At 38.5% G+C, this 25,306-nt stretch overlaps 1 protein-coding gene across 2 annotated transcripts in view; it reads right to left on the bottom strand.

The window, feature by feature from the left end:
• RDX (radixin) overlaps positions 1-24,948 on the bottom strand; it is a 90,450-nt gene extending 65,502 nt beyond the window's left edge. Inside the window, exons 1-3 of one of the 2 annotated variants that reach the window (XM_080815177.1) lie at positions 24,728-24,948; positions 7,488-7,556; positions 6,764-6,837 (exon numbers count right to left, since the gene is read on the bottom strand). In XM_080815177.1, coding sequence (XP_080671303.1) covers positions 6,764-6,775 — 12 coding nt within the window. In that variant the 5' untranslated portion in view covers positions 6,776-6,837; positions 7,488-7,556; positions 24,728-24,948. The remainder of the gene's footprint in view (positions 1-6,763; positions 6,838-7,487; positions 7,557-24,727) is intronic. The other variant, XM_080815176.1, reaches the window with a different exon arrangement.
• Between the last annotated feature and the right edge of the window lie 358 nt (positions 24,949-25,306).

The following is a 25,306-nucleotide window of genomic DNA, read 5'->3' as shown; positions in this document are numbered from 1 at the left end:
TCTTCATTCTGTTTCCTGGCAGAGAGCTCCTAAAACCTTTAGAATTTCCTCCATGACAGAAGTGGAGCCTTTTGTTATTCATAACAATCCCCTTTCAACCATACCTCAGTTTACACTAATAACTCCTAATGACTCATGATGGACCCCTCTGGACCTTCAGGATGGAGGTAGGTAGCCAAAAGAACCAACCATGTGATGAGAGCCCCACCCTAACCTCCAAAGAGAGGAGAAGCAAAGTGAGTTAATCATCAACGCCAAGAGTTTAATCCATCAAGCCTACATTACGGAAACTTCATAAAAAGCCTAAACAAAGGAGTTCATAGAGAGCTTCCAAGGTGGTGAATGCATCCACATTCAAAGAGAAAGGTGGACTGCAAACTCTACAAGGACAGAAGCTCCTGTGCTCAGGACCTTTCTGGACCTTGCCTATGTACCTTCTCTTCATCTTTATCTTTCATTCGTACCCTTATAATATCCCTTGTATTAACCAGTAACAATAAGTGTTTTCCTGAGTTCTGTGAACTGTTACAAGGTATTAGAGTACCCGAGGAGGGGATCATGGGAATCTCCAATGTGTAGCCAAGTTAGAAATGTGGTAACATGGGGACCCACTACTTGGGATTGGTGTTTGAAGGGGACAGCAGCGGTCTCGAGGGTCTGAGCCCCTACCTGCAGTGTCTGTGCTAATCTGGGTGGCTGGTGTCAGAATGAGTTAAACTGCAGAATATAAAACTGAGGTCTACATAGAAGTAGAGAACCACTTGATGTGGAAAACTTACACATCTACTACTAGAAACTTCGAGTACAAAGTTTTGTTACCCATAAATCTACCATTCAAATTATTAACTAGAAATGGCAAACAATGCTATAGATCCCAATGTATTTCTTGTGAATTTATCTGTCCCAATCCCCCACAGGTAAGCACTAACTTGAATTCTGTATTTGTCATTCCTTTTTTTAAAAGAATAGTTTCAGCACAGATGTAGATATCTCCATGTAAAATAGCTTTTCTTGATTTTTAGGTGTATTAAAATTGTACAGTACTGGCTAAGAAAGTCTTCTTTCTTGATGTGGGCAATGGTTACATGATTATATTTATGTTACGAAAATTCATCAACTACATAAATACATTCATCTCTGTATGTATACTCTATTTCAATAAAAATTTTAAACAGAAATTATACCACATGGCAGTTTGCTTTTTCACCATTTCTAAGCTTCACTGATTTTTCTGTGAGTTGTTGAAATTCATTTAATTTTACTGCTATACAATTACTGCTGGACAATAATTTACCCATTTTCTTGTCAATGGATATTAAATTATTTCTGATCTTTTGGCTATCAAGAACAATACTGTTATGAACACTCTTGTGTATGACTCCTAGTGCGTCTGCATCTGAGTTTCTCTAGAAGTACAGACACAGACAAACTCCTAGGTGATAAAGCACGAAAGCTTGCACCTCTACCACGTAAAAGTGAACTGGGCTCCCATGTGACTGTATCCACTTACACTCCACCAACAGTACACAAGCATTCCTGCGGGGCTGTATTTTCACCAACAGTGGGTATTATCAGATTTTTAAAAAATATTTACAGTATAGTGGATGTAAAATGATATCTCAATATGGTCTTACTGGGCAGATATCTGATTCCTAAAGAGGCTGAGACGTAGTATGCAGAATTCTAAGACAGCCCCAACGATCTCCATCCCCTAGTGTCACTCTTTTGATTATGTTACACTACAAGACAAAAGGGATTTTGCAAATGTACTTAAGGTTTCTAATCAGTAGACCTCAAAATTGAGAGGATTATGTGAGTGGAACCAAGCTATTCACAAAAGTCTTTTAAAAGCAAAGTGTTTGGGGGCACCTGGGTGGCTCAGTGGGTTAAGCCTCTGCCTTCGGCTCAGATCATGATCTCCGGGTCCTGGGATCAAGCCCCACCTCGGTCTCTCTGCTCAGTGGGAAGGCTGCTTCCCCCTCTCTGCCTGCCTGCCTCTCTGCCTACTTGTGATTTCTGTCAAATAAATAAATAAAATCTTAAAAAAAAAAAAAAAAAGGTAAAGTGTTTTCTCTGACTGGTTGAAGAAGTCAGAGAAATTCAAAGTGTGAAGGAATCTGACCTAAGAGAATTCTCCTTACTGAGCTGGAGGAGCCAGGGAGCAAGGACCCAGCACCAGTCTCTAGGAGCTAAGAGTGACCCCTGGCCAGTAACTAGTTAAAAAAAAAAAAAAAAAAAAAAAAAAAAAGGAACTTCATGAAGGATAGATCATCTTTGCAAAAAAATGAATTGTGCCAATAGGAATAAGTTTGAAAGAGAACCCCGAGCTCCAGGTGAAAACAGATGGGCTAAACCTTGATTTCAGGCTGGTGGGACCCTGAGCAGAGAACCGTTACATCATCCCATATTCCTAACCTACAAAACTGTGAGATAATAAATGCGGATTGTTTTAAGCTACTAAATTTGTGGTAATTTGTTACAGATTAACAGAAAACTAAATGGTACATTTCCATTCAGTCTCCCCACCTTTGGAAATATCTGTTAACATCTATTGCTTATTTTTCTATTAGACTGTTTGTCTTTTCCTTTTTACTATGTAGGAAATCTTAATATATTCTAGATACTAATCTTTGTCAGTTATTTAAATCACAAAAAAATCTCCCAGTTTATAGTTTGTCATTCTACCTCTTCTTTATGGTAAACATTTAATATTTTACTTATTTATTTGAGAGAGAGCTAAAGACAGCATAAGATGGGGGAGAGGCAGACAGAGAAGGGGAAGCAGGCTCTCAACTGTGAAGGGAGCCTGACACTGGGCTCGACCCCAGGACCCCAGGATCATGACCTGAGCTGAAGGCAGACTCTTTTCTTTTTTTAAGATTTTATTTATTTGACAGAGATCACAAGTAGGCAGAGAGGCAGGCAGAGAGAGAGAGAGAGAGAGAGAGAGGAGGAAGCAGGCTTCCCACTAAGGAAAGAGCCCGATGCGGGGCTCGATCCCAGGACCCTGGGATCATGACCTGAGCTGAAGGCAGAGGCTTAACCTACTGAGCCACCCAGGCGCCCCTGAAGGCAGACTCTTAACCACTCAGGCACCCTATGGTGAACATATTCTTAATTTTAACATTGACTTTATCAACATTTTACATACAGGTATCAATTTTTTTTTTTTTTTTTTTTACCGTATTTAAGAAATCCTTCTCTACTCTGGAGTCATAAAGATGTTCTTAAATTTCATCCTAAAGTTCTGTTTTTCTTAATTTGTCTTCAATGCTTTTTGCTTATGATTTAAGGTAGAGTTCCAATCTCATTTTTAAATCTCTACAGGATAATGATATGGGGATTTAAAATATCTAAGTGATATATACTGATTAGTTAATTAGCTTCCCAAAGACTATTATGTCACAGATCCAATTGTTTATAAGGTACGATGTCTGAATTTGTGTTCTCTATTCTGTTGTACTGGTTGACTATTCTGTCAAAACCACACTGTCTTAATCACAACATTTTTAAATAAGTCTTGCTATATGGTAGGGAAAGTCTCCTCTCATTATCTTCAGAACTTGTGAGCTATTCTTGGTTCTTTGTTCTTGTTCCTGACTTCACACAAAATCATAAACTTTCTAAATTACCCCACCATGAGGTGCCTGGGTGGCTCAGTCGGTTAAGTGGCTGCCTTTGGCTCAGGTCATGGTCTCAGGGTCCTAAGATCGAGCCCCATATGGGGCTCTCAGGTCTGCTTCTCTCTCCCTCTGCCCCTTCCTACCGCTCATGCACACACTTTCTCTCTCAAATAAATAAAAATTTAAAAAATATTTTAAAAAACCCATTGTGATTTAAATTGGAACTACACTAAATTCATCAGTCCCTTTAGGTGAGAAATAATAGCTTTTTAATAATGACTATTTTTATCCATGACTGTGGTTCTCTCTGTGCATTAATGTCTTCTTTAGCATCTTTCAAAAAAGTGTTTATAATTTTCTACATAAAAATCGTATTAATCAGGGCACCTGGCTGGCTCAGTCAAGAGAACATGGGACTCTTGATCTCAAGGTTTTAAGTTCGAGTCCCCTGCTGAGTCCAGAGATTACTTAAAAAAAAAAAAAAAAAAAGAAATCAAATCAAATCAAATCTTAATAAAAATCATACTAATGATTTGTTAGAGAACTTTCTCATAAATCACTAAGATAAATTCAAGTCCACAATCACGTGACATCCCAAAAGCATCAAAATCAAGGTTATTACCTTATTTTAGCAAAACTTTAACTTGAAGTGATGTGAGACTATCTGGTGGATTAATTTATCCCATTTCAAATGAATAGTCACACAATGACCTATAAAAATACTAATGTTTTTAGATGATAAACCAGACGTTGAGGGAAGCTCCACGACATAATGACATATGACATACGTATATTCACTTTTCTAAAATCTAAAAATTCCAAACACTGAAACTCATCTAGCTTAAAGGGTTTCAAACACAGGATTGTGAATTTGATGAGGTAGCTTTCCAAAATTGTTTTGCCTTTGTAGAAATGCAAGGGATTTCTATACTGGTCATTTTATCAGTTCCCTTGCTGATTGTAATAATGAGCCCATAAATCCTTGTGTTTACATAATTCAGAGGTCAGAAAATGTTTTCTGTACAGGGTCAAACAGTAAGTATTTTAGGTTTTGCAGGCTATACAGACTGTTTCACCTACTCAACTATGCTATTACAGCATAATACAGGTAATAAACAAGCATACCACATTCCAATAAAACTAGTCACTGAAATTTGAATTTCATATAATTTTCACAGGTAAATTATTCTTGTAGTTTTATTAATCCATTGAAAATGTTAAAATCATTATTAGCATATAAACTGTACAAAAACAGGTGGGGAGCTGAATTTGGCCTATGGGCCATAATTTGCCAATCCCTGATACAACAAAGAAGCTTAACATCTTCAAATAGTGTTTCTTCTAGTCCTTCAGCTTTTTTTTTCTTCTGTGCAGGTTTCCCTATTCAGTGCTGAATCAGCAACAATGATAGCATCTTTTGTCTTGTTCTTGATATTTTTTTTAAAAAAAGCTCCCACTGTTAACACATAAAAAAGAGCTTTTGCAGTTATGGTTTCTTCTATACCTGCTTAAGAAGTGTTGGGTTTTTGTTGTTTTTTTAAAATCATGAATAGTTAGTTGTTCAATCTTAGAACTCCTCTTCCTGGATTTATCTCCTTTCAACCATGTAAGTGTGGTAGAGACTGCTTGCTGTTTGACCTCCAAATTCTAATAGAATTACAGTTGGGTATATGGCTACAGAGCTATAAAACATTTCTCAAGGTCTCCTGCGATTAGATATGGCTCTATGACTAGGCTCTCACCCACAGAACAGACAGAAGAGACACAGGCCACTCCTAGGCCTCGGCATAAAACAGTGAGCATGCTTCTCTATGCTTTTTCCTCCCTTGTTGCTGGCTGACACCCAGACAAAGCAGTTAATTCCTAAGTATTTTATGATTCTGATGCTGTTACAAATTGATTTTTTTACTTCATTTTTCAAATTTTGCAACTAGTAAGAAAGGCTACTGATTTTTAAAAATACAACCTTGTGTCCAACAATCTTGCTAAGTTCGGTTACAGTTCTAGTAGCTGTTTTTCAGATTCCTGAAGATTTTCTACATAAACAATTATGCCATAGGCAAATAGAAAAATTTACTTCTTCCTTTCTGATGTTTATGCCTTTTGTTTATTCTTCTCTCCCTCCAACAATGCAAATTCACCCTTTGTTACCCTACCTGCTGAGTCTTTAAAGTATTCCCAAAGAGATATTCATGCCAGAAAACTCCAATAGCTATAACCAATGATTTTCTTAAAAAGATAACTGGGCAAAAGAAACATTGAAAAAAAAAAAACACCCCAAAATTGTTAGATGAAATTTAAAAACATTTATGTCAAAAGGAATAAACCTTACTCAAGAACTATGTAATTATAAAGCTAAGGAAAACCATACACACTCCCCTGAATTTAAAAAAAAAAAAAAAAAGGACTATATAATATCAACATCAGTATCACTAGCATCAAAGCTAGAATTATGAGAAAATTAATGCACGGGTCCTTCCAACCTCTCATTGCTTCCTCCCGTAACAAGAAGTTACTGTATACTGAACAGTGAATGTGTACGAAGTTCATCCAATTCTCACCAAACTCCCTTAAGTAACTAACAGTCTCCATTTTTTTATAGGAGGAAATTAAGAATTGGAGAGTCTGAAGTATCCAATCAAAAGTCACGGGGGGCGGGGCTGGTGCCTGGCTGGCTCAGTGGGGTAAAGCCTTTGCCTTTGGCTCAAGTCATGATCTCAGGGTCCTGGGATGGAGCCAAGCATCGGGCTCTCTGCTCGGCGGGGAGCCTGCTTCCCTTCCTCTCTCTCTGCCTGCCTCTCTGCCTACTTGTGATCTCTGTCTGTCAAATAAATAAATAAAATCTTAAAAAGAAAAAAAAAAAAAGTCACAGAGGGGAAGCAGCAGAGCCAGGATATGAACTAAGGCAGTTTGGCTCCAGAACCCACGAATTCCCATCTTCACTGCAATGTTGCCTCTACCTCTTCTTCACTGGCTCAGAGTACTTCATTGTAGCCACATTACTCTGAAACAAGCAACAGCGGTATCAGTGCCTTTTCCTTCCCAACGACTCTACCATGACATTTTGCCTTGTTCCAAAAGGAAATTAATGCTACTGATATTTTATTAACTACATAGTGGTAAAAGTAAAATACACTTACTGGTTTCGGCATTTTCTTTCTCTTTTTATCACCTTCTTTAAAAAAAATTCACTTTTAATGAATTCTGATGTCACCTGCAGTTACAGAAAAAAAGAAAGCATAATACATCTATTACTTTTATATAATATCTTGATGTTAATAATTTCTATAGAATAAAAATTAAAACACTTTAAATTGTGAGTTTAACACAGAGCTCTCTAAAAATAAAAAATAAAAAAAAACCAAAGAACTCTCTTATTCTAATTTTCAATGTCTTTTACTATCATTTCACCTTCTCTAAAAATATTTATAGCTATGATTTAAAACAGCACATATCTCAAACAACATAATCTAAAGCCTACCGATCACCAACCAAAAATTTCAATTTACTCAGAGACTACACATAGCAAGGAACCAAGACTGCAAAGGACCCAAATGTTGTCTCTGTCTGTGTCCAGTTCACCTCTACATCCAGCCTGGGAGAGGAGAAGAACAGTAAAGGGGGAGATACAGATTCAAGTTCAAAAGAGATGAACTCAAGAATACTTTTCAACCTTTCTTCTGTACTGACAAAGACAAAAAGAAATTCTGATTAACATAAACTCTAAAAAGATAACCGTTTAAAGAAAATTATTTTTCTTCTTGAAAGTTTAAAAATCCACATTAAAATATACTGAGTAGTTTATTTACCTAAGATGTATTAAACAGCCAGAGAGTACACACTAGCAACCTACATGCTACTCACCAGCAAACTGACGGCCTTCACTGAAATTTAGAGTTGTCCTTGAGGCCAATGTTAAATTTTATCTTCTCCCTGTAAAGCAAAACAAGTGAATCCTAATCCAAGAAATCCATCACACTATATTGTCTTAGGGTAAATGTTCTTAAAGACAGCTAATAAACCAACCAAAGGATCTAACATTCTTAATCTTTACTAGTTTGTTCAGAAAAAATGACCTATTATTTCAATTTGAAAACCTTCAGTAAGGTATATTAAATTACTACTTGAAAATCAGCTTTTGCTGATAATATCTCTGCCAAGAAAATTCGTTCATTACACTAGCATCAACTAAATTAATATATAATTGTTCTAACACTTCAGTGTCAATTGCTTTTTAATGTTACAATAAACCAGAAAATTCTCCAAATAAAAAAAAGTGAAACATCATTTCCCTACATTTTACTCAATCATGTGCCAGAGACCTCTCTTTAAAAGAAACCTTCACCTGAGATATTTATCTAATAACTGAGCTATGAAATTCATTTCCTTAAGTCTTACCTAGGAAATCTTAACACTCCCTCCTACAGTCAGTCACCTGCTTTCATGAACCTAAACTGTACTTGAGACCTATCCTCTCTTTCTGTATCTTCTTTTCATCCCACTACTGTGTTAATTCATCCTTAATCATGTCAGGTCTTAAAACATTCTCAAAACTGACCTTCTCACATCATTTATAAGTTTGTAATTCTCAAATCTGTATTTCTAGAACTTGCTTGGCTAACTTGCCTTGGTCAACGTCTAGATTATCTCAAATGTAACATGGCCAAAACAGCTAAATCTCTACCCTATAGCAAAATCTGGTTTTCTACAAAGTCTTGGTAACATATTTCTAGAAAGTTATCACAGTATTTCCTCATGATTTTTTGTATTTACTATGTTGGCAGTTACAATCTTCTATTAGTATTCCTAATACTATTAAATTTTCCCTTCCCTTTTGCTTGATTAATCTTGCCAGAAGTTTGCTTAGTTTATTGATCTAAAGGCCAGCTTTTAGTTTCCTTGATCTTCTGTTTCTTTTATTGTTCTTTTTTTGTTAATTTCTTTTTCCTCATGACTTTTCTTTTTGTTAGTTGGCTTTACTCTGTGGCTCATTTTCTAAGCCCTAAAATTTAAACTTTAAGTAATTCCCAATTTTTTTTCTTTTCTAGTATGTGCATCAAGGTCATAAATATGTCCAAGTATAAGGCAGTTTCATATACAAAGTATCCCCCCATCTTGTCCAGAACATTTTAAATAACTTTTATCATTCGAATATATCAAGGATGTAGGTATAACATTCGCATACTTAAATACTAAAAAACATGATCTTTATAACATACTGAAACAATACTTTTTCCTTCATTTCACAGAACACAGAAGTTCTTTAAACTCTTCACACAAATGAGACAGATTATACAAGTATTTTTATAAGTATTTTATATATTATAAAATATATAAATTAATACTATTACATATATAATACTATTATATAATAGTATATAATATTACTAAAAATTTATCCCAAAACACACTATTCATTCATATAAAACACTGGGAATTTTTTTTTCCTATTTGTACTATTAGAATATATTTTAATATCTATAGTGTAACCACTGTATTTTTTTTTTAAACCAGATCTGTTCTAGATTTGCCTTTTTTTTAAATAAATGCTTAAACCACTACCAAATGAACTCTCTAAGTTTTCCAAACTCACATGTACCAAAGGCATTTCAGGTCAATGTGCCTGTTTTAGAACAAAGCAACAAAAGACTTCCTAAAAACACAAATATAAATCTCCTTTTCCAGGATTTTTTTTTTAAAATGTCTCGCCTTATGTTTAAAACCATAACATTTTTCTGAGCAAGTAAGTCAATCAGAGAAAGACAATTATCATATGATTTCACTCATGTGGAATTTAAGAAAAACAGAGGATCATAGGGGAAGGGAGGTAAAAATAAAGTAAGACAAAATCAAAGAGGGTGACAAACCCCAAGAGATTTTTAACTCTAGGAAACAAACTGAGGGTTGCCAGAGGGGAGGTGGGTAGAGGAATGGAGTAACTGGGTGATGGGCATGAAGGAGGGCACATGATATAATGAGCACTGGGCGCTTTATGCAACTGATGAATCAATAATCTTTTCCTCTGAAACTAATAATATACTATATGTTAATTAACTGAATTAAAATAAAATAAATATCATTTTTCTAAGTATCACTTTAGTGGTTTCCCACACAGGTTTTTATATACAGTTTTTTCATTGGCTCTGCACGTTTCCCTTTCCAGTTTTGATCTCTAATCATGACTAAGAAACTTTTTTTAACTTTCAAATGGAATAGGTCTGGGAGCAAAGTGTTTTTTATTATTTATTTCTAACTTTACTATACCATAGTCAAAGAATTCATTCAGACTTCCTTTATGTTTAGTACCTAATTTCATTTCTAACTTTCTGCTTATAAATGACAACACTGTATGTTTTGCGTTTGATAAGTTAGATCAAGCCAGACCAAGTACTTAATGTTTTGTTTATAGTTTCCCTACTGTTGCTCATTTTAATCTACTTAAGCAACTTGAGAAAAAAATGTATTACATTTTCCCAGGTACGACTGTGCATATTAATTTCTTCTTATACATTGTCATTTTTTAATTTATATTTTTTAAGGCTATGCTATTAGGTGAGTACAGGCTTAGAACTGTTATATTTCTCCAGTGAATACTTCCCTCTTCCATAAGGTAATAATTCAACTGCATGAAGAACTCTTCTTAAATTGACTGTTGCTCCCTCAGGATTTGGAGGACATGATTTTTCTGGCATCTGTTACTGCTGGTGTGTTATCTACAGTTAATCTAACTCAGTTCTCTGAGATAATCTGCCTTTGCTCTCTGCTTTAAGGAACTTTCTGGGAGGCATTCTTCGGATTTGCTTTTATTTATTTATTTTATTTATTTATTTTTATTTTTTTTAAAGATTTTATTTATTTATTTGACAGACAGTTCACAAGCAGGCAGAGAAGCAGGCAGAGAGAGAGGAGGAAGCAGGCTCCCCGCTGAGCAGAGAGCCCGATGTGGGACTCCATCCCAGGACCCTGGGATCATGACCCGAGCCGAAGGCAGAGGCTTTAACCCACTGAGCCACCCAGGCGCCCCCGGATTTGCTTTTATTTATCTTGTTCAGGATTTGGTAAGCTTTTCCTTATTCTGAAGATGCATGCTTTTCTTTCTTTCTTTTTTTTTTTTTTAAAGATTTTATTTATTTATTTGACAGACAGAGATTACAAGTAGGCAGAGAGGCAGACAGAGAGATAGGGGGAAGCAGGCTCCCTGCTGAGCAGAGAGCCTGATGCGGGGCTCGATCTCAGGACCCCGAGATCATGACCTGAGCCGAAGGCAGAGGCTTTAACCCACTGAGCCACCCAGGTGCCCCTGAAGATGCATGCTTTTCTTAAATTCTGGAAAATCATTAGCCATTGTCTCTAATTCTCTCTTTTCATTCAGCAATCCTCACTGGACACATAATACATATTTTATTCTCTAGTCCAAACCTACTTTTTTATATTTTCCATCTCTTTATCTCTCTCTGCAACATTCCTCGAATCACTAATTCTCTCCAGTTGTTTTTAATGTTTTATCTCTTCAGTAGTTCAGCATTTCGGTAATTATATATTTTTACTTCTAGAAATGTTTTCAGCTTTGTAAAAAAATTTTAATAATGCTATGCTATTTTATAATTTGTTTTAAATCTTCCTTTGATCCTATATTTTTTTTTAAGGTTTTATTTATTTGACAGAGAGAGAAATCACAAGTAGGCAGAGAGGCAGGCAGAGAGAGAGAAAGGGAAGCAGGTTCCCTACTGAGAAGAGAGCCTGATGTGGGGCTCGATCCCCGGACCCTGAGATCATGACCTGGGCTGAAGGCAGAGGCTTAACCCACTGAGCCACCCAGGCGCCCCCTTATGTTTATTTTTCGTCACCACAAAATTTTCCTGTTTTCAGTTCATTATGGTTTATTTCTTTATAGAGTTTGTAATTTTGGACAGAAAACTCATGTCCCTAACCCACTAAACAATGTAGTAGTCCTGCAAGCCCTGAGTTTTATACATGTAGCCTACAAAGCTAATTCAGGTTTGCTCATACCAGAGTATTAGGTATTTTTTTTAAATCATTTTTAATTTTTTTAGAAGATTTTATTTATTCATTTAAGAGAGAGAGAGCACACAAGCAGGGGGAGCAGCAGAGGGAGAGGGAGAAGCAGGCTCCCTGCTGAGCAGGCTCCATCCCAGGACCTGGAGATCATGACCTGAGCAGAAGGTAGATGCTTAACCGTCTGAGACACCAGGTGCCCCTAAAAAAAACCTTTTTTTTTTTTTTTTTTTTTAAAGCAGCACCTGTCTGGCTCAGTCAGTGGAGCATATGACTCTTGATTTGGGGGTGATGGGTTCAAGCCTCACGCTGGGTGCAGAGATTACTTTAATTAATTAATTAACTGATTTTTTTAAGGAGTTTTAATTGTCCTCAGCCAATTTTTACCTTAACTTCTCATTCTGTATTGCGTTACCATATCTGACCCCAAAGCTACACACTAAAGAAGTTAGATGACACTCAGGAGAGCTTGCACAGGCACTGATCATGTTATTTATTAAACCACATGCCTGCTGTATCCTTCCTGTGCAATCTCATCAGTAAGGAAGAACAAGGGAAAGAAAGCGAGAATTATACGCCAGAGTATATAAACAAAGTTAAAGCACTCAAGTTATAGAAAAAGTAGTTAGCAAACACAGGGTAAATAAATATCAAGTATGTAGGTTTGCATAAATTCTGAAGTTATAGGTTAATCTAATACTGGAATGAAACAGAGGTAGGTTTTGTTTTCCTTTTCCTTTAAAAAATGATTTATCCAAGTTTTCAATACTAGAGTTACTTCAAGTTGTACTCTTTATAAAAAGGACCAGAACCTTTCAAGAAAAAAAATTAAAGTTTTAGGTTTAATAAGAGAGCTCTGAAGACATAAAAGAATAAAGGTATCGGGGCGCCTGGATGGCTCAGTGGGTTAAGCCACTGCCTTCGGCTCAGGTCATGATCCCAGAATTCTGGGATCGAGCCCCGCGTCGGGCTCTCTGCTCAGCGGGAAGCCTGCTTCCTCCTCTCTCTCTGCCTGCCTCTCTGCCTACTTATAATCTCTGTCAAATAAATAAATAAAATCTTTAAAAAAAAAAAAAAGAATAAAGGTATCATAGGCCAACACACACAAAACCAGGTTTTTACACAAGTGAACTAAGCTTTTAAAATCTCCAACAAACCTGGGGCGCCTGGGAGGCTCAGTGGGTTAAGTCTCTGCCTTCAGCCCAGGTCATGGTCTCAGGGTCCTGGGATCGAGCCCCGAATTGGGATCTCTGCTCAGCAGGGAGTTGGCTTACCCTCTCTCTCTCTGCCTGCCTCTCTGCCTGCTTGTGATCTGTGTGTCCAAAAAAAAAAAAAAAAAAAAATCTCCAACAAACCTAAACCGACTGTATGAACTGTGGGGAGTTGGGAGGGGGGGCTAACAAAAGCCTTCACCAATAAGGATGTGGTGGATATCTAAAAACTCGTGTTTTCAGACCACTGCTTCTCTCTGAAAAATCAGGTTAATCTCTACCTTGTTTTGATCTGTTTTTAAAGATTTCATTTATTTGACAGAGAGAGAGAGTTTCAGTGAGCACAAGCAGGGGGCATGGGGGAGGGAGAAGCAGGCTCCTTGCTAAGCATGGAGCTAGAGCAGGCCTGGATCTCACGACCCTGGGACCATGACCTGAGCCGAAGGTAGACACTTAACCAACTGAGCAACAATGCCCTGTACTTAGAGAAGACTCCACAGTTGTGTGCTCTTATACATTAATTCTCTACTAACAAAAATCCGAGAAGACCAGACAGGTCACATTATGGCTATTTTATAGTTAAGAAACAAGGACGACTGCATGAAGATTTCTTGTTCTCAGTCACGTGGGTAATTACTGGCCAAACAGTCTTTTGACACCTATCCTAGAATCCAGAGGTCTACTACATACTCACCTGTCTTCCCCTATTTGATATTTAAAAAGTACTCGTGGAAATTTACCCAAAGAAAATAATAAATGTGTACAATGATAGAGCTGCAAAGATTCTAGTTACAGTGTTATTTATACAAGTGTATATAATACTGAGATATTAGTTAAGTGAACCATGGTATACCTATAGGTTCTGCTAGACTTCAATGCAGCCCATCAAAATGTTACAGAAAAATATTAAATGACATGGCAACATACCCACAAACTATTAAAAAGGCAGGTTATAAAACCACACATACAGTATCATCACATTTCTTTTTTTAAAGTATTAATGTAAAGACTAGTATGATTATACCCCAAAATATCAAGTCTCTATGAATTAACATGAATCTGTAAATTTCTAAAATGAAAAAGTAGAGCTTTTGTAATAAGAAAAACACTTTCTTTAAAATGAAAGAACAAAATTATTCCAATAAGCTGAAGTCAGACCTAAAAGAGTTCACCATAATATTTAATAAAATCTAAGTAGATGAATCTTTTTTCAAAAAGAGAATTTAAAAATTCAAATTTTTGAGGAAAATAATGACTAAGATATATACATTATGATGAAAACAGATTAATATCTTTTATTTAAAATCCTTAGACCCATAGAACAAAATAAATATCAAAATAAAAGTAATGGAATAGAAAAATATCCAACAGTCATTACAAAAAGTTACTAAGGAAAGTAAATAATTAAATATATATAAAGATATCACTCAGACCCCACTCAGTAAATGTTTAAAACACAAACTCTCTACAAACTCTTTACAAAATAAACGCACAACTGTGCTGATTAAAATCGCAAATCAAAATGGCTTTAAGGTATTACTGATTATATCTCATTAAACCAGCAAAATAATTATTAATTACCCATTCCAATGCTGATGAAGCAGTATTGCTAAACGAGTAGATAAATACTGCTGGTAGCACTATAAACTGGCTCAGTATTTCTGAGAAATAAGCTGTTAATATTAACAGAAGCTCAATTTTTTTCTGAAAAGGAACTTCTCCTTCTGGAATATACCCCAAAGAAATAAAGAAATACAAAAGAAAGTAATCTGTAGCAAGATATTCTCAGCAGTACTCATTATGAAAGCCAATGATTAAAATTACAATGTTGAAACTCTGATAACATGATGTACTATTACAGGTTTTCTGTGTATTATGATAAATTGTGTCAACATTTACATTAGGATAAGTGATTATGTAACCATTCATTTTAATTATGTAAAATGCAGGTATCCTTACAAATATCTTGATATACAGAACTGGCCACTTAATAATCAGGGTCTTATTTTCTAAATTGGTTATATCTCAGTTTACGAGCTTATATGACATATATAAGAATCCCACCTTAAGTTTTTTTAGGATGCTGTTTTTAGTTATTACTGAAAAATATATATTTTAGTATGTATGTGTATTATGTATATGTATATGTAAATATGTATTGTTATTACTGAAAAATATATAACACTTAATACTAATATAATATTTAACCTCAGTAATACATTTCTAATCCTTGCATGATTGCATTAGTATGTTCTTCTTTCTTCCTGAAACTAGCATTTGTTAGTACCAGAATGGACAATTTAATAAAATGTCACATAAAAAGCTAAGATACCAAGACAACCGAGATACATGTCCTTGGTTTCCATCTCTAACTGATTCATCTTGAAATCACTATCTTTCAGAGTCTTCCTTTCTTTCTTTTCTAAAAAAAAGATAATAATCACCTAAACCATTGTATATCAACTCTTCTCGTACCTGCTCTCATAATACATAATTACTGAGAAAAAATTTACTTCCTCCTCCCTACTCTTCCTAAATTTTTTAAAGTGGTCTTACCCTACACCTCTCTGCCATACTGACTCCCCCAGAAGCAAGGAAGCACAATCATGGCAAAGACATACTCAACAAGTAGTTTTAAAAGATGCTACGAGCATACACATCTCCCACTGCCAGAAAATTAACTGTATGGTTATGTACTCTAAACACAATGTTTAGGGGTGCCTGGGTGGCTCTGTTGGTCAAGCATCTGCCTTCCACTTAGGTCACAATCCCAGGGTCCTCAGATGGAGCCCCACATCTGGCTCTTGGCTCAGAGGGAGCCTGCTTTTCCCTGTTCCAGCCGCTCCCCCTGCTTGTACTCTCTGTCAAATAAATAAATTAAAATCTTAAAAAATAAATACAATGTTTACAGATAAAGCATTTATATGAAACATTCTCTTCTTTGTCCTTTAACTCTGAGGGTGACCCTAAAACCTCTTCTCTACCGCAAACAATGGAAAAACAGCCTCATGCTAAACACCCTGAGCTCTGTTAAGTCGGTGGCACAACAGACTCTTCCCACCTGCCAGGTGGTAAAACAGGTGTTAAGTCTAATCCATACTGGCCTACACTGAAGCTTCAATAATTTATACCACACTGCCTAATTGTACTCTTAAGGTCTCCTTTTCCTCCATGCCTAACTATAAATTTTTTCCTGTCTTTTGAGACACAGAAGCAATCTCTGAACCAACTCTGATTTCTCCACAGACCAAAAAGGTACAAAAGAGTTCCTTTGCCAATTTACTGGGGAATTAGGAAGCAGTGTGACAAAGAGAAATATAAACTAAATTAATAAGGTAACTCTGGCAGTCAAACCAACACAATAACAACATCTACAATAAAAAAGTTCTTAATCACTTTTCCCCTGCACGGGCCCTTTGGGTGAAGCTTGTGAAGCCTTTCCTAGAAAAGCATTTTAAAATGTGCAAAATAAAATACATTAACATTGCATAATTCCAATTATATTGGAATGCAATTATTGAAATATTAAAATCACAAATTTATGACACAGTAATATCTGTGCTTAATTAATCTTTAAAAGTATTTACAAGTGGATCTAATGATTAAACGTCTAAGTAATGATGAGTTTATTTCTCTAACAGTAACAGACTATGAAAATATCTACAATTTCTATTGGTAGTACAGCTAATACTACCAGTTCCCCACACTAGTAACAGAAGAAAACATGTTAAAAAGATGCAACTTGGGTGCCTGGGTGGCTCAGTCGGTTGAGCGACTGCCTTTGGCTCAGGTCATGATTCCGGACTTCCAGGATCGAGTCCCGCATCGGGCTCACGGCTCCTTGGGGAGTCTGCTTCTCCCTCTGACCTTCTCCTCTCTCATGCTCTCTCTCACTCATTCTCTCTCAAATAAATAAATAAAATCTTTAAAAAAAAATTAAATTAAATTAAAAAATTAAAAAAAAAAGATGCAACTTTTTTCCCTATCCAAGTTCACAGACACAGGCTTAAAACCTCTACTATACACAGAACTATATCGTATTTTCAGCTCAGTGTTAATACTGAATTTAATTGCAATATTAATGCACCTGTAGCTACATAATGCCATGTCATTCCTGAAGTGAAGCAAAAAGGGCAAAAAAAATTTTAGCTCCATTATGCAAATGAAGGGCAAAACCAAGGCGAAGGCTCGTGAATGAAGAAAGTATCTGTAGAATACTCGCTCTCCAGCCACTTTTACATCTATTACCTAATCTTCATAATAACTACTCTCTTCCCTCTGCCCAAGATAGGTACATACCACAATCCCTCATTCTTTTAATAAGGAATTTAAGATTCAGATAAGTGACCTGCCCAAAGTAATAAAGCTAGTTAGCCATCAGAGGTCCTTTTAAACCCTAGTCCTGGGGCTCTTCTGGCTTTCCTATTCTGCCTTTTTTCTGACCTCATTCTAGCTAAGCTCATCTCAAACAATTTTAAGTGCTTTTCAAAAAGCTAAAGCTCATTCTTCTGTTGTTTTCAGGTCAAAAGACTACCTCTAAAGACATTATAAGTACAGGTTAATATTGGTATAATCACAGGGCGCCTGGGTGGCTCACTCGGTTAAGTGTCCAACTCTAGACCTCAGCTCAGGTCTTGATCTCAGGGTTGTGAATTCAAGCCCACACCCAGCAAGGAGCCGACTTAAAAAATAATACTGGTATAATCACCTCTCTAAATGGGTTTCCTGTAAGGGTGATATGCAGTTCCAAATAAGGTATCAACTACTTGCTTATATAGAAAGTGATTTTTATTCAAAGATATTTTCAAGGAAATGAAATGTTCAATCTTTTTGAGCAATTTTTACATGCTACTTGAAATGCAAAGCAAATTTCTAAAACTTAAAATATAAAGCAGAATTGCAGTATTAAAAACAAAAGCTTCGGGGCGTCTGGGTGGCTCAGTGGGTTAAAGCCTCTGCCTTCGGCTCAGGTCGTGATCTCAGGGTCCTGGGATTGGGCCCCCCCCCCCCCCCCCCCCCCCGCATAGGGCTCTCTGCTCAGCGGGAAGCCTGCTTCCTCCTCTCTCTCTGCCTGCCTCTCTGCCTACTTGTGATCTCGCTGTCAAATAAATAAATAAAATCTTAAAACAAACAAAAAAAAGGCTTCACACTGAATTCAGATTCTCTTCTAAAAGAAATCTGTAAATTCAAAGGAACACCTTATCTATATTGTTCCCAAGGTGGGTAGAAAAACAATACATTACCATTTGCATTGATAAATTTTAAACGCTAAAAGCTAAGAAAGCTAAATCCAGTCCAAGTACTTCATTTAACACTTATGAAAACACCAAAAACTAATATAGTAAGTCTTTAAAGATGTAAAAACAGATTCGTGTAAGTCACCTCTGCAGCAGGAAAGAAGCAAAGTTCCAAAATGATCTGAATTCTCACATGTAATTCTACGCTTTATAGGTTTCCAAACACTGGACTTTAAAGCAGCTTATTTTCAAGACAGAATAAAGTAATTATGTTTCTTAAATATCTCTTAAATTGTACAAAACTCTCTCATGCAGTCAATAAGGCTATATGGTAGTTCTATCATTAAGCTTCTAATTTTCAAGATATTCAAATCACCCTTTTAGAAACTGGAATGCTACCGGGCTCACAGTAGGGCCTCAAAAGTTCATTGGGGATTTTGCTGAAATAAGTTTACATATAATATTCAATTGTCTTTTGCTGTTGATTATTGTCAAGGGCAATATTTTCCTCTCATTTACGCTATAAGATGACCAAGCAATATTAATAAGCAACACACTACAAGAGACAGCAAATATGAACATGGGGAGAAAAAAACTCCTCCCAACTAGGTCTCCCAAGTTCAGGATTCTATCATCTCTATTCAAGACCCTTATCAAATTAAAGGCCAGATAATTTGACATTTTTAATGGTAACTAAAATTACCATGCTGGTTGTTGATTAGATGAAGGTAACAAGCTCTTCGGGTACCTATACACCAACTTTGCCGAATAACCAAACTCAAATTTTATAGTTTCTCTAAGTCTAGAGTCTACAAATGTCTTAAATATCAGGAGTCCTGATGATGGCCAACAAAGTTTAATCTGCCCCACACACTCAGTAAAAGCCAAACGGTTGCAGATTCAATTAAGCATGGCTGACATTTCCTGTACCCCCCATTCTCCCTTTTATCTGTTGCACTCATGTGCCCGCCTCATTCCATACACTAGCCAGGATTTTTGGTTATAAACAACACCTACTCAACTTATTGAAAGTTAACGTACACAAACAATAGGAAAGTTTTAAAAATAAAGTAGGAAACAACACTCAAATCTCACATCCCAGAGGACTCTGCTTAGAACACTGATGCACTAAATATGAACTCCTGTTCCTACATACAAGAGCATTTAGGCAGTTACCACACTTTATAGTACAGCACATCTATATTACCATTAGTGTGAAGTTCTCAATATCTTACTCCCCAAATACAAAGAGTATTTGGCACATCAGTATATATGTACCTTTGTTATTTTTTTTTTTTGTACCTTTGTTATCTTAAAGTCGGCAAACTTTTTCCCTAAAGGGCCAGGTAAAGGGGTACCTGGGTGGCTCAGTCTCATAAGCATTTGCCTTCAAGCTCAGCTGATGATCTCAGTTCTGGAATCAAGCCCCACATCAGGCTCCTTTGCTCACAGGGAACCTGCTTCTCCCTCTCCCTCTGCTGCTCCCCCTGCTGGTGCTCGCTCTCTGCTCTGTCTCTCAAATAAATAAATAAAATCTTTTAAAAAGGGAGGGGCAAGTAAATAAATTTCTTAGGTTTTCCTAGGCCATATGGTCTCTGCTGCAACGACTCTGCTGTTGTAGCATGAAAGCAGCCATAGATAATATGTAAACAAATGTACTACTATGTGTTCAAATAAAACTTTATTTATAAACATGGAATAGGCTGCATTTGGCTAACAGGCCAGTTTGTCAACCCCTGCCTTCGAAGTATTTTAGCAGAAATCAATGCTTTTCATTTTTTAATTTAAATAAATTTAGTACCCAAGAAGATAGGAACTCACATATTCATGCCAGATTATGTACAACAGATCAGTATTGGATGTGATTTTGGGTGAGGGTAAGAAAGAATTCAAAACACTTGGTATATGAATAAGGAAAACAATCTAGTAGGAGGAGAATCATAAGAAAGGGCAATCCCAAGGGGCGCCTGGGTGGCTCAGTGGGTTAAAGCCTCTGCCTTCGGCTCAGGTAGTGATCTCAGGGTCCTGGGATTGGCCGCCCCCGCCCCCCCCCCCCCCCCCCCCCCCGCATAGGGCTCTCTGCTCAGCGGGAAGCCTGCTTCCTCCTCTCTCTCTGCCTGCCTCTCTGCCTACTTGTGATCTCTCTGTCAAATAAATAAATAAAATCTTTAAAAAAAAAAAAGAAAGGGCAATCCCATTACTCTGACCAGTGACTAGCTAGGTATGGAATATATCCCAATCCCAGCATATGCGACTAAGAAGACATCTGCTGGGAGGCTTCTGAAAAGGAGAGTCCTTCTCATTCCTCTGAGCACTGCAGTTTGGACGGCATGCGAGTCCTGCTGAGCCAGATTGTAACAAGAGAAAACGGTCTTACTATAAAGGTAAGGGGGAAGACCACAGAGCAGAGAACTGTAAAGAGGAGTCCTTGACGTCATTACTGAGCTATTCTTGAGCCTCCAGACTTTATTATATAAGATCATACATTTCCTCAGTATTTAAGCCAGGTTGAGAATTTTCTATTATTGAGGCCAAAGTATCTTACGTGACAGAAATCCTTGAAAAAAGATTGCTCACTTCACAGTTTCATTGCAGCCAGTCTTATTTAACTTCAACTTTCCACAAATTAAAGAAATATTTAAGGTCCTGAAAGCCCATAGAGACTACCTACAACTCAGAAAAAACTATCTGTTACACTTACTGATACTAAAATTTTGTAATTTTACAAATTCTATAATCACGGGGAGAAAACAAAACAATGTGCTACCTCCTTCTTCGATACTGTACCTAAGACATTCCTTCAACAAGGTTTTTTTCCTCTGAATCAGTGGTTGGCAAACTTTTTCTGTAAAGGGCCAGAGAATGAAATCTTTAGGTTTTGCAAAATATATGGCCTCTGACGATACAGCTCACAAAAGCAGTCATATATAATGTGTAACCAAATGGGATTTCTGTGTTCCAATAAAACTTCATTTACAAAATCAGGAAAGCAGGCCAGATGTGGCCTGCCAACTAGTTCGTTGATCTCTCCTTTAAATGCCTAACAGCAAAGACAGTATCTTTCTCAAACAAATCAACCTGACTAAAACTCAAAAACAGTTTATTTCAAATGTATATAAATTAGGTAGAAAAGTAACCCAGCAGGCCTTGAGCATTCTACTCAAATACATTAGAGTGATGTAAAAAAAAAAAAAAAAAAAGTCATTACCTTACTGTAAATATAACATCTGCAAAATGCAATTTAGAATTCAGTTATAGAGCGAGTAATACATATTATGACCAAAAAAAAAAAATACAAAACATGCATATACAAATTTATAACATCTACCTACTGAATAAAACTAAGTATTTTAAATTAGTAAATCTGCAACTATTTCTATACTAGTTATTCAAAGAAAAAAACTATAGAACTCGTAACCTGACCGAACCCTTCTTTTCCAGGAAGCTGATGCTAGAGTTCAGTATTAAAAGGAACGAGGAAAGAAGTAAATCCTATGGACTATATTTCCTTCCCAAACAGTTGCCAATACAAAGACACGTATTTTTAAGACACCACTTTCCACTACCAATCATATGCCATACTCTAGAGAGAAAACAAAAAATGAACTTTACCTTCAATCATTAAGCAAGAAAATTTGCACAAGCACGTAAACACATTTTGAGATTATAGGAAATCACACTGTGTGATTTCATATAGGAAATCCCATTGTGTGATTTCATTCAACTGATAAGAACTTGAGAAACATTAATGTTTAACACAGTAATAAACAAATACCCTTTCAAAGTTTGTTACAAAATAACCTTGTTTTTATAGACTTTAAAGATCAGAAATATGAGATAAAAAGTATAGGTTCATCCTTGCGTAAGTATCGTCATTTTCCCTACAGAAGGAAGTGCTAATATCAATTAATCACTTAAACACAATGGAAAACAGGTGGGGGGGTTCTGGGGAGAGAAGAGACTTTATTTTCCCTTTACATCTTTCTAGATTTTTAAAGTTTGTCATAAAGTATATTACTTGTATAGTCTTTAAAAATGGTTTAATATTTAAGTACAGCAGAAGTTAAAATAAAGAAATATACCAAGAACTAAAATAAGTAAGAAAAGCAGGATTCTGTGAAAGAAGCTAGAAACTAAGGAATCTCTGGTCAGACTGGAAACTTCGATCATGGAAGAGGTAAGCTTCACTGATTGCAAAAATAAGGGACGATCCCGAAGAACCTCAGCCATCAGTAAGAACACTGCGAGGCCTAAAATAACCTTGTAAGAGGGGAGTCCACAGCAACTCAACCCAGGTCCCCTGAGTTCATCACCCCAAGGGTACTATCAGGGTAGTTATGAAGTGTCCATTAGCTTTTGGTCTGCTGGAGGCGCAACCCATCCAAGACGGGGTGACTTCCTTGAGTTCCCAGATTCACAGAAGTAGCATAAAATTATGTTAGTTTTACCCTATCAGGTATGCTCCACTGGCACAACTCAGTCTCTCCGTCCTCACAATCTTCATAGGACACATTTTTTTTAAGGCTTTGGTCTTTGGGAAACATTGGTTAAAATCTGCCATTTTTAAATGGCCTAAGTTAAAATGCATTAAATTAAAAATGGATGAGAAAAACAAGACTCCCACTGTCACTCCACATTGGAGAATCTTATTAGATTCTACACAAATTATATTAAAAGATTAAGAACTGAAATTAAAATAAAAATATATAAACACTTCATTTCAACAAACTGCCAAAGATAAAAGTGAATAAGATCCAATTCTGCTCTTCGCAATGGTAAAGCAATCAACAAGAAACAACCCTTGCTCCCCTCCCTGAGACTACTGACAGCAAGAGAAGAGCAAAGCCTGTCATCTCTTACCACCAAAGGAAAAAGAATAATCAGTTTAAGTTCCAGTTAAGTAATGACAATGTCTAAAACAAAGGACAGACTCAACATACTTTACCCACACCAAAATTAATTATCTTTTTCTACAAATATTTCTGAGTCTCTCCTACACACTCTTCCATGTGTAGGGCTACAGGCATGAACAAAACAATGTATAATCCACAAGAGCAAGAATTTAACATTTCTAAATGCCATAATCAAATTTTGCCTCATTGAAATAAAACTGTAAAGAACTGCAATGCATATCTATTCATTCCTTAATAATAATATATCAACTGCTTGTTAAATTCCATCCTACATAAAAAAGTGATTAAGCAAAGAAATAAAGTCAGTACAATCCTTTTTTAAAGCATTATTATTAACTTCAAAAGGAGTGTTCTACCCTTTGTCATTTGTCACATTTTCATCATATTAGTCTCTGAAAGATAAAACACACTGGTGAAAGCACTGGAGTTCTGAAAATTTAAAAAAAAAGTGCAATCCCGAATATTAATCTCTTCTCAAATCTAATAATGCTGTTTTGGCCAATGGATTAGGCCATTATTTATTTACCCAGCCAAATGAACGGGACAATTGTTCATTCAGAGCTCCGTCTGAAATATAAAAGAGTATTTAGTGTTCTAAAAAATGTATGCTTCGTAAACAATAGATTGCAATGTGGATGTCCAACTACTCCTGTATCAAATAAACCCTTATTAGCGTCGACTTTTACATTTGCATCATGCCAGCCTTAGTGCCACAGGACTGATTAAAACGTCCTCTACACATTCTCAACTCTATTTTTAAATTTATCTCTGGTGAAACTGACTTCACATTTCCGATCTCATTAATCACCACCACTCCTTAAAGGGGGGTGGGGTGGGGAGGGGAAATAACCAAATATTGGGAACGGCTGAAGAATCCTGCCATACCTGTATAGGAAGCGAAGCGCTTTACTGAAACTGAAATAACGGAGCGCCCCTCTTTCGGAGTGAGCCCGGAAACGAAGTTGAGAAGCCTTCCCGGGAGGGGGCAACCGTAAGGTCCTCAACTTGGGTGGTGGAGTCTGAGACACCACGCCGGGCCGCCCGCAGGCCGGGCCAAGTTCCGCGGCTCCGAGGCCGCCGCAGCCCCAGCAGCAGCAGGTAGAGCTGGCGGGCCGGCCGGGAGCGGCGGGCCTGCGCTCGCGGGTGCGGGTGCGGGTGCCGGGAGCCGCTCCGCGCCCCAAACCCCGGAATGCAACATCCCTCTTGCCACTAGGGAGAACGCACGCTCTCTAGTAATTCAACACCCTTACTTTCAAACTGGAGGCCGGGGGGGGGGGGGCGGTGGGCTGGGGAAGAAGTTCTAATAAATCCCCCCTCCCCTACACTGCAAAACGTAATGCTACCCGCGCTGGCTGGATTTTCAGAGTCCCCTGAAGGGACCGGCCAGGCCGCGCTGGGGCCGCGCCCAGGCGGCGGGAAGCCGCGGCTCCCGCGGGGCTGGGGGGGGTCCAGGGCCCACCCCGAGGGCGGCCCGCGCGCCCGAGCGGAGCAGCAACGCGCGGCGGCTGCTTCGGGCCGCGCCCCGCCGCTCTCGGGGTTCGGCCTGGCCCGCCGGGCCGTTAGAGCGGCGGCGCCGCGGCCGGCGGGGCGCGAACAGAGAGACGCGCGAGGCCCTCGCGGTGCGGCGGCCGGGCAGCGCGGGCCCCGCAACTTCTCGCCGCCACCTCAGCGTCTCCGGCGCCGCCTGGGGAACAGGGGTGGGGGAAGGGAGGGCGCCGGCGGCTTACCCTGAGAGCGAGCGGCTCCTTCCCGCCCCGAGCGCGGCTGGGGCGCGGCGCGGCGGCGCCGGGCGTCGCGGCGGCGGCAGGGAGGGAGAGGCGGCGGTGGGAAGCGCTGGGCCGCCGGAGACGAGAGGCGCCGCCACCGCCGCAGACAGCTCCGCAATATGGCCGCCCGGCGGCTCCTCGGGGGGAAAGGCGGGGCTGCCCCGCGCCCCCCGCCTCCCCCTGCCGGCCGGCCGGCCTCGCGCCGCGGCCTGAGCGCCAACGCCGCCGCCGCCGCCGCCGCCGCCGTGAGGGCCGCCCGCGCCCCGCCCCCCGCGCTCGCTCCGGACCGCCGCACGCCGCGTCGCCGGGGGTCGCGGAGCGGGGTGGGGACGCGCGAGGGTGGGCTTCCTACGGGGAGCCCGGCGGGAAGCCCTTCCTGGCGGGACTGGGCTGGAGGGACGCGGGCTGGGAGGGCGCCCGCCGCGCCCCCCCCCCCCCCCGCCCCGAGTGGAAACTTGAAACCCGCTGGTGCCAGAAAACTCGCCCAGGGCGTTTCCATCGCCCCCGAGGAGGGACTCCTCTTCCCGGAGGGGATCCAGA

The sequence above is a fragment of the Martes martes genome, assembly GCF_963455335.1.
Source record: "Martes martes genome assembly, chromosome: 10".
Taxonomy (NCBI): domain Eukaryota; kingdom Metazoa; phylum Chordata; class Mammalia; order Carnivora; family Mustelidae; genus Martes; species Martes martes.
This window is presented reverse-complemented; position numbering and strand designations above follow the sequence as displayed.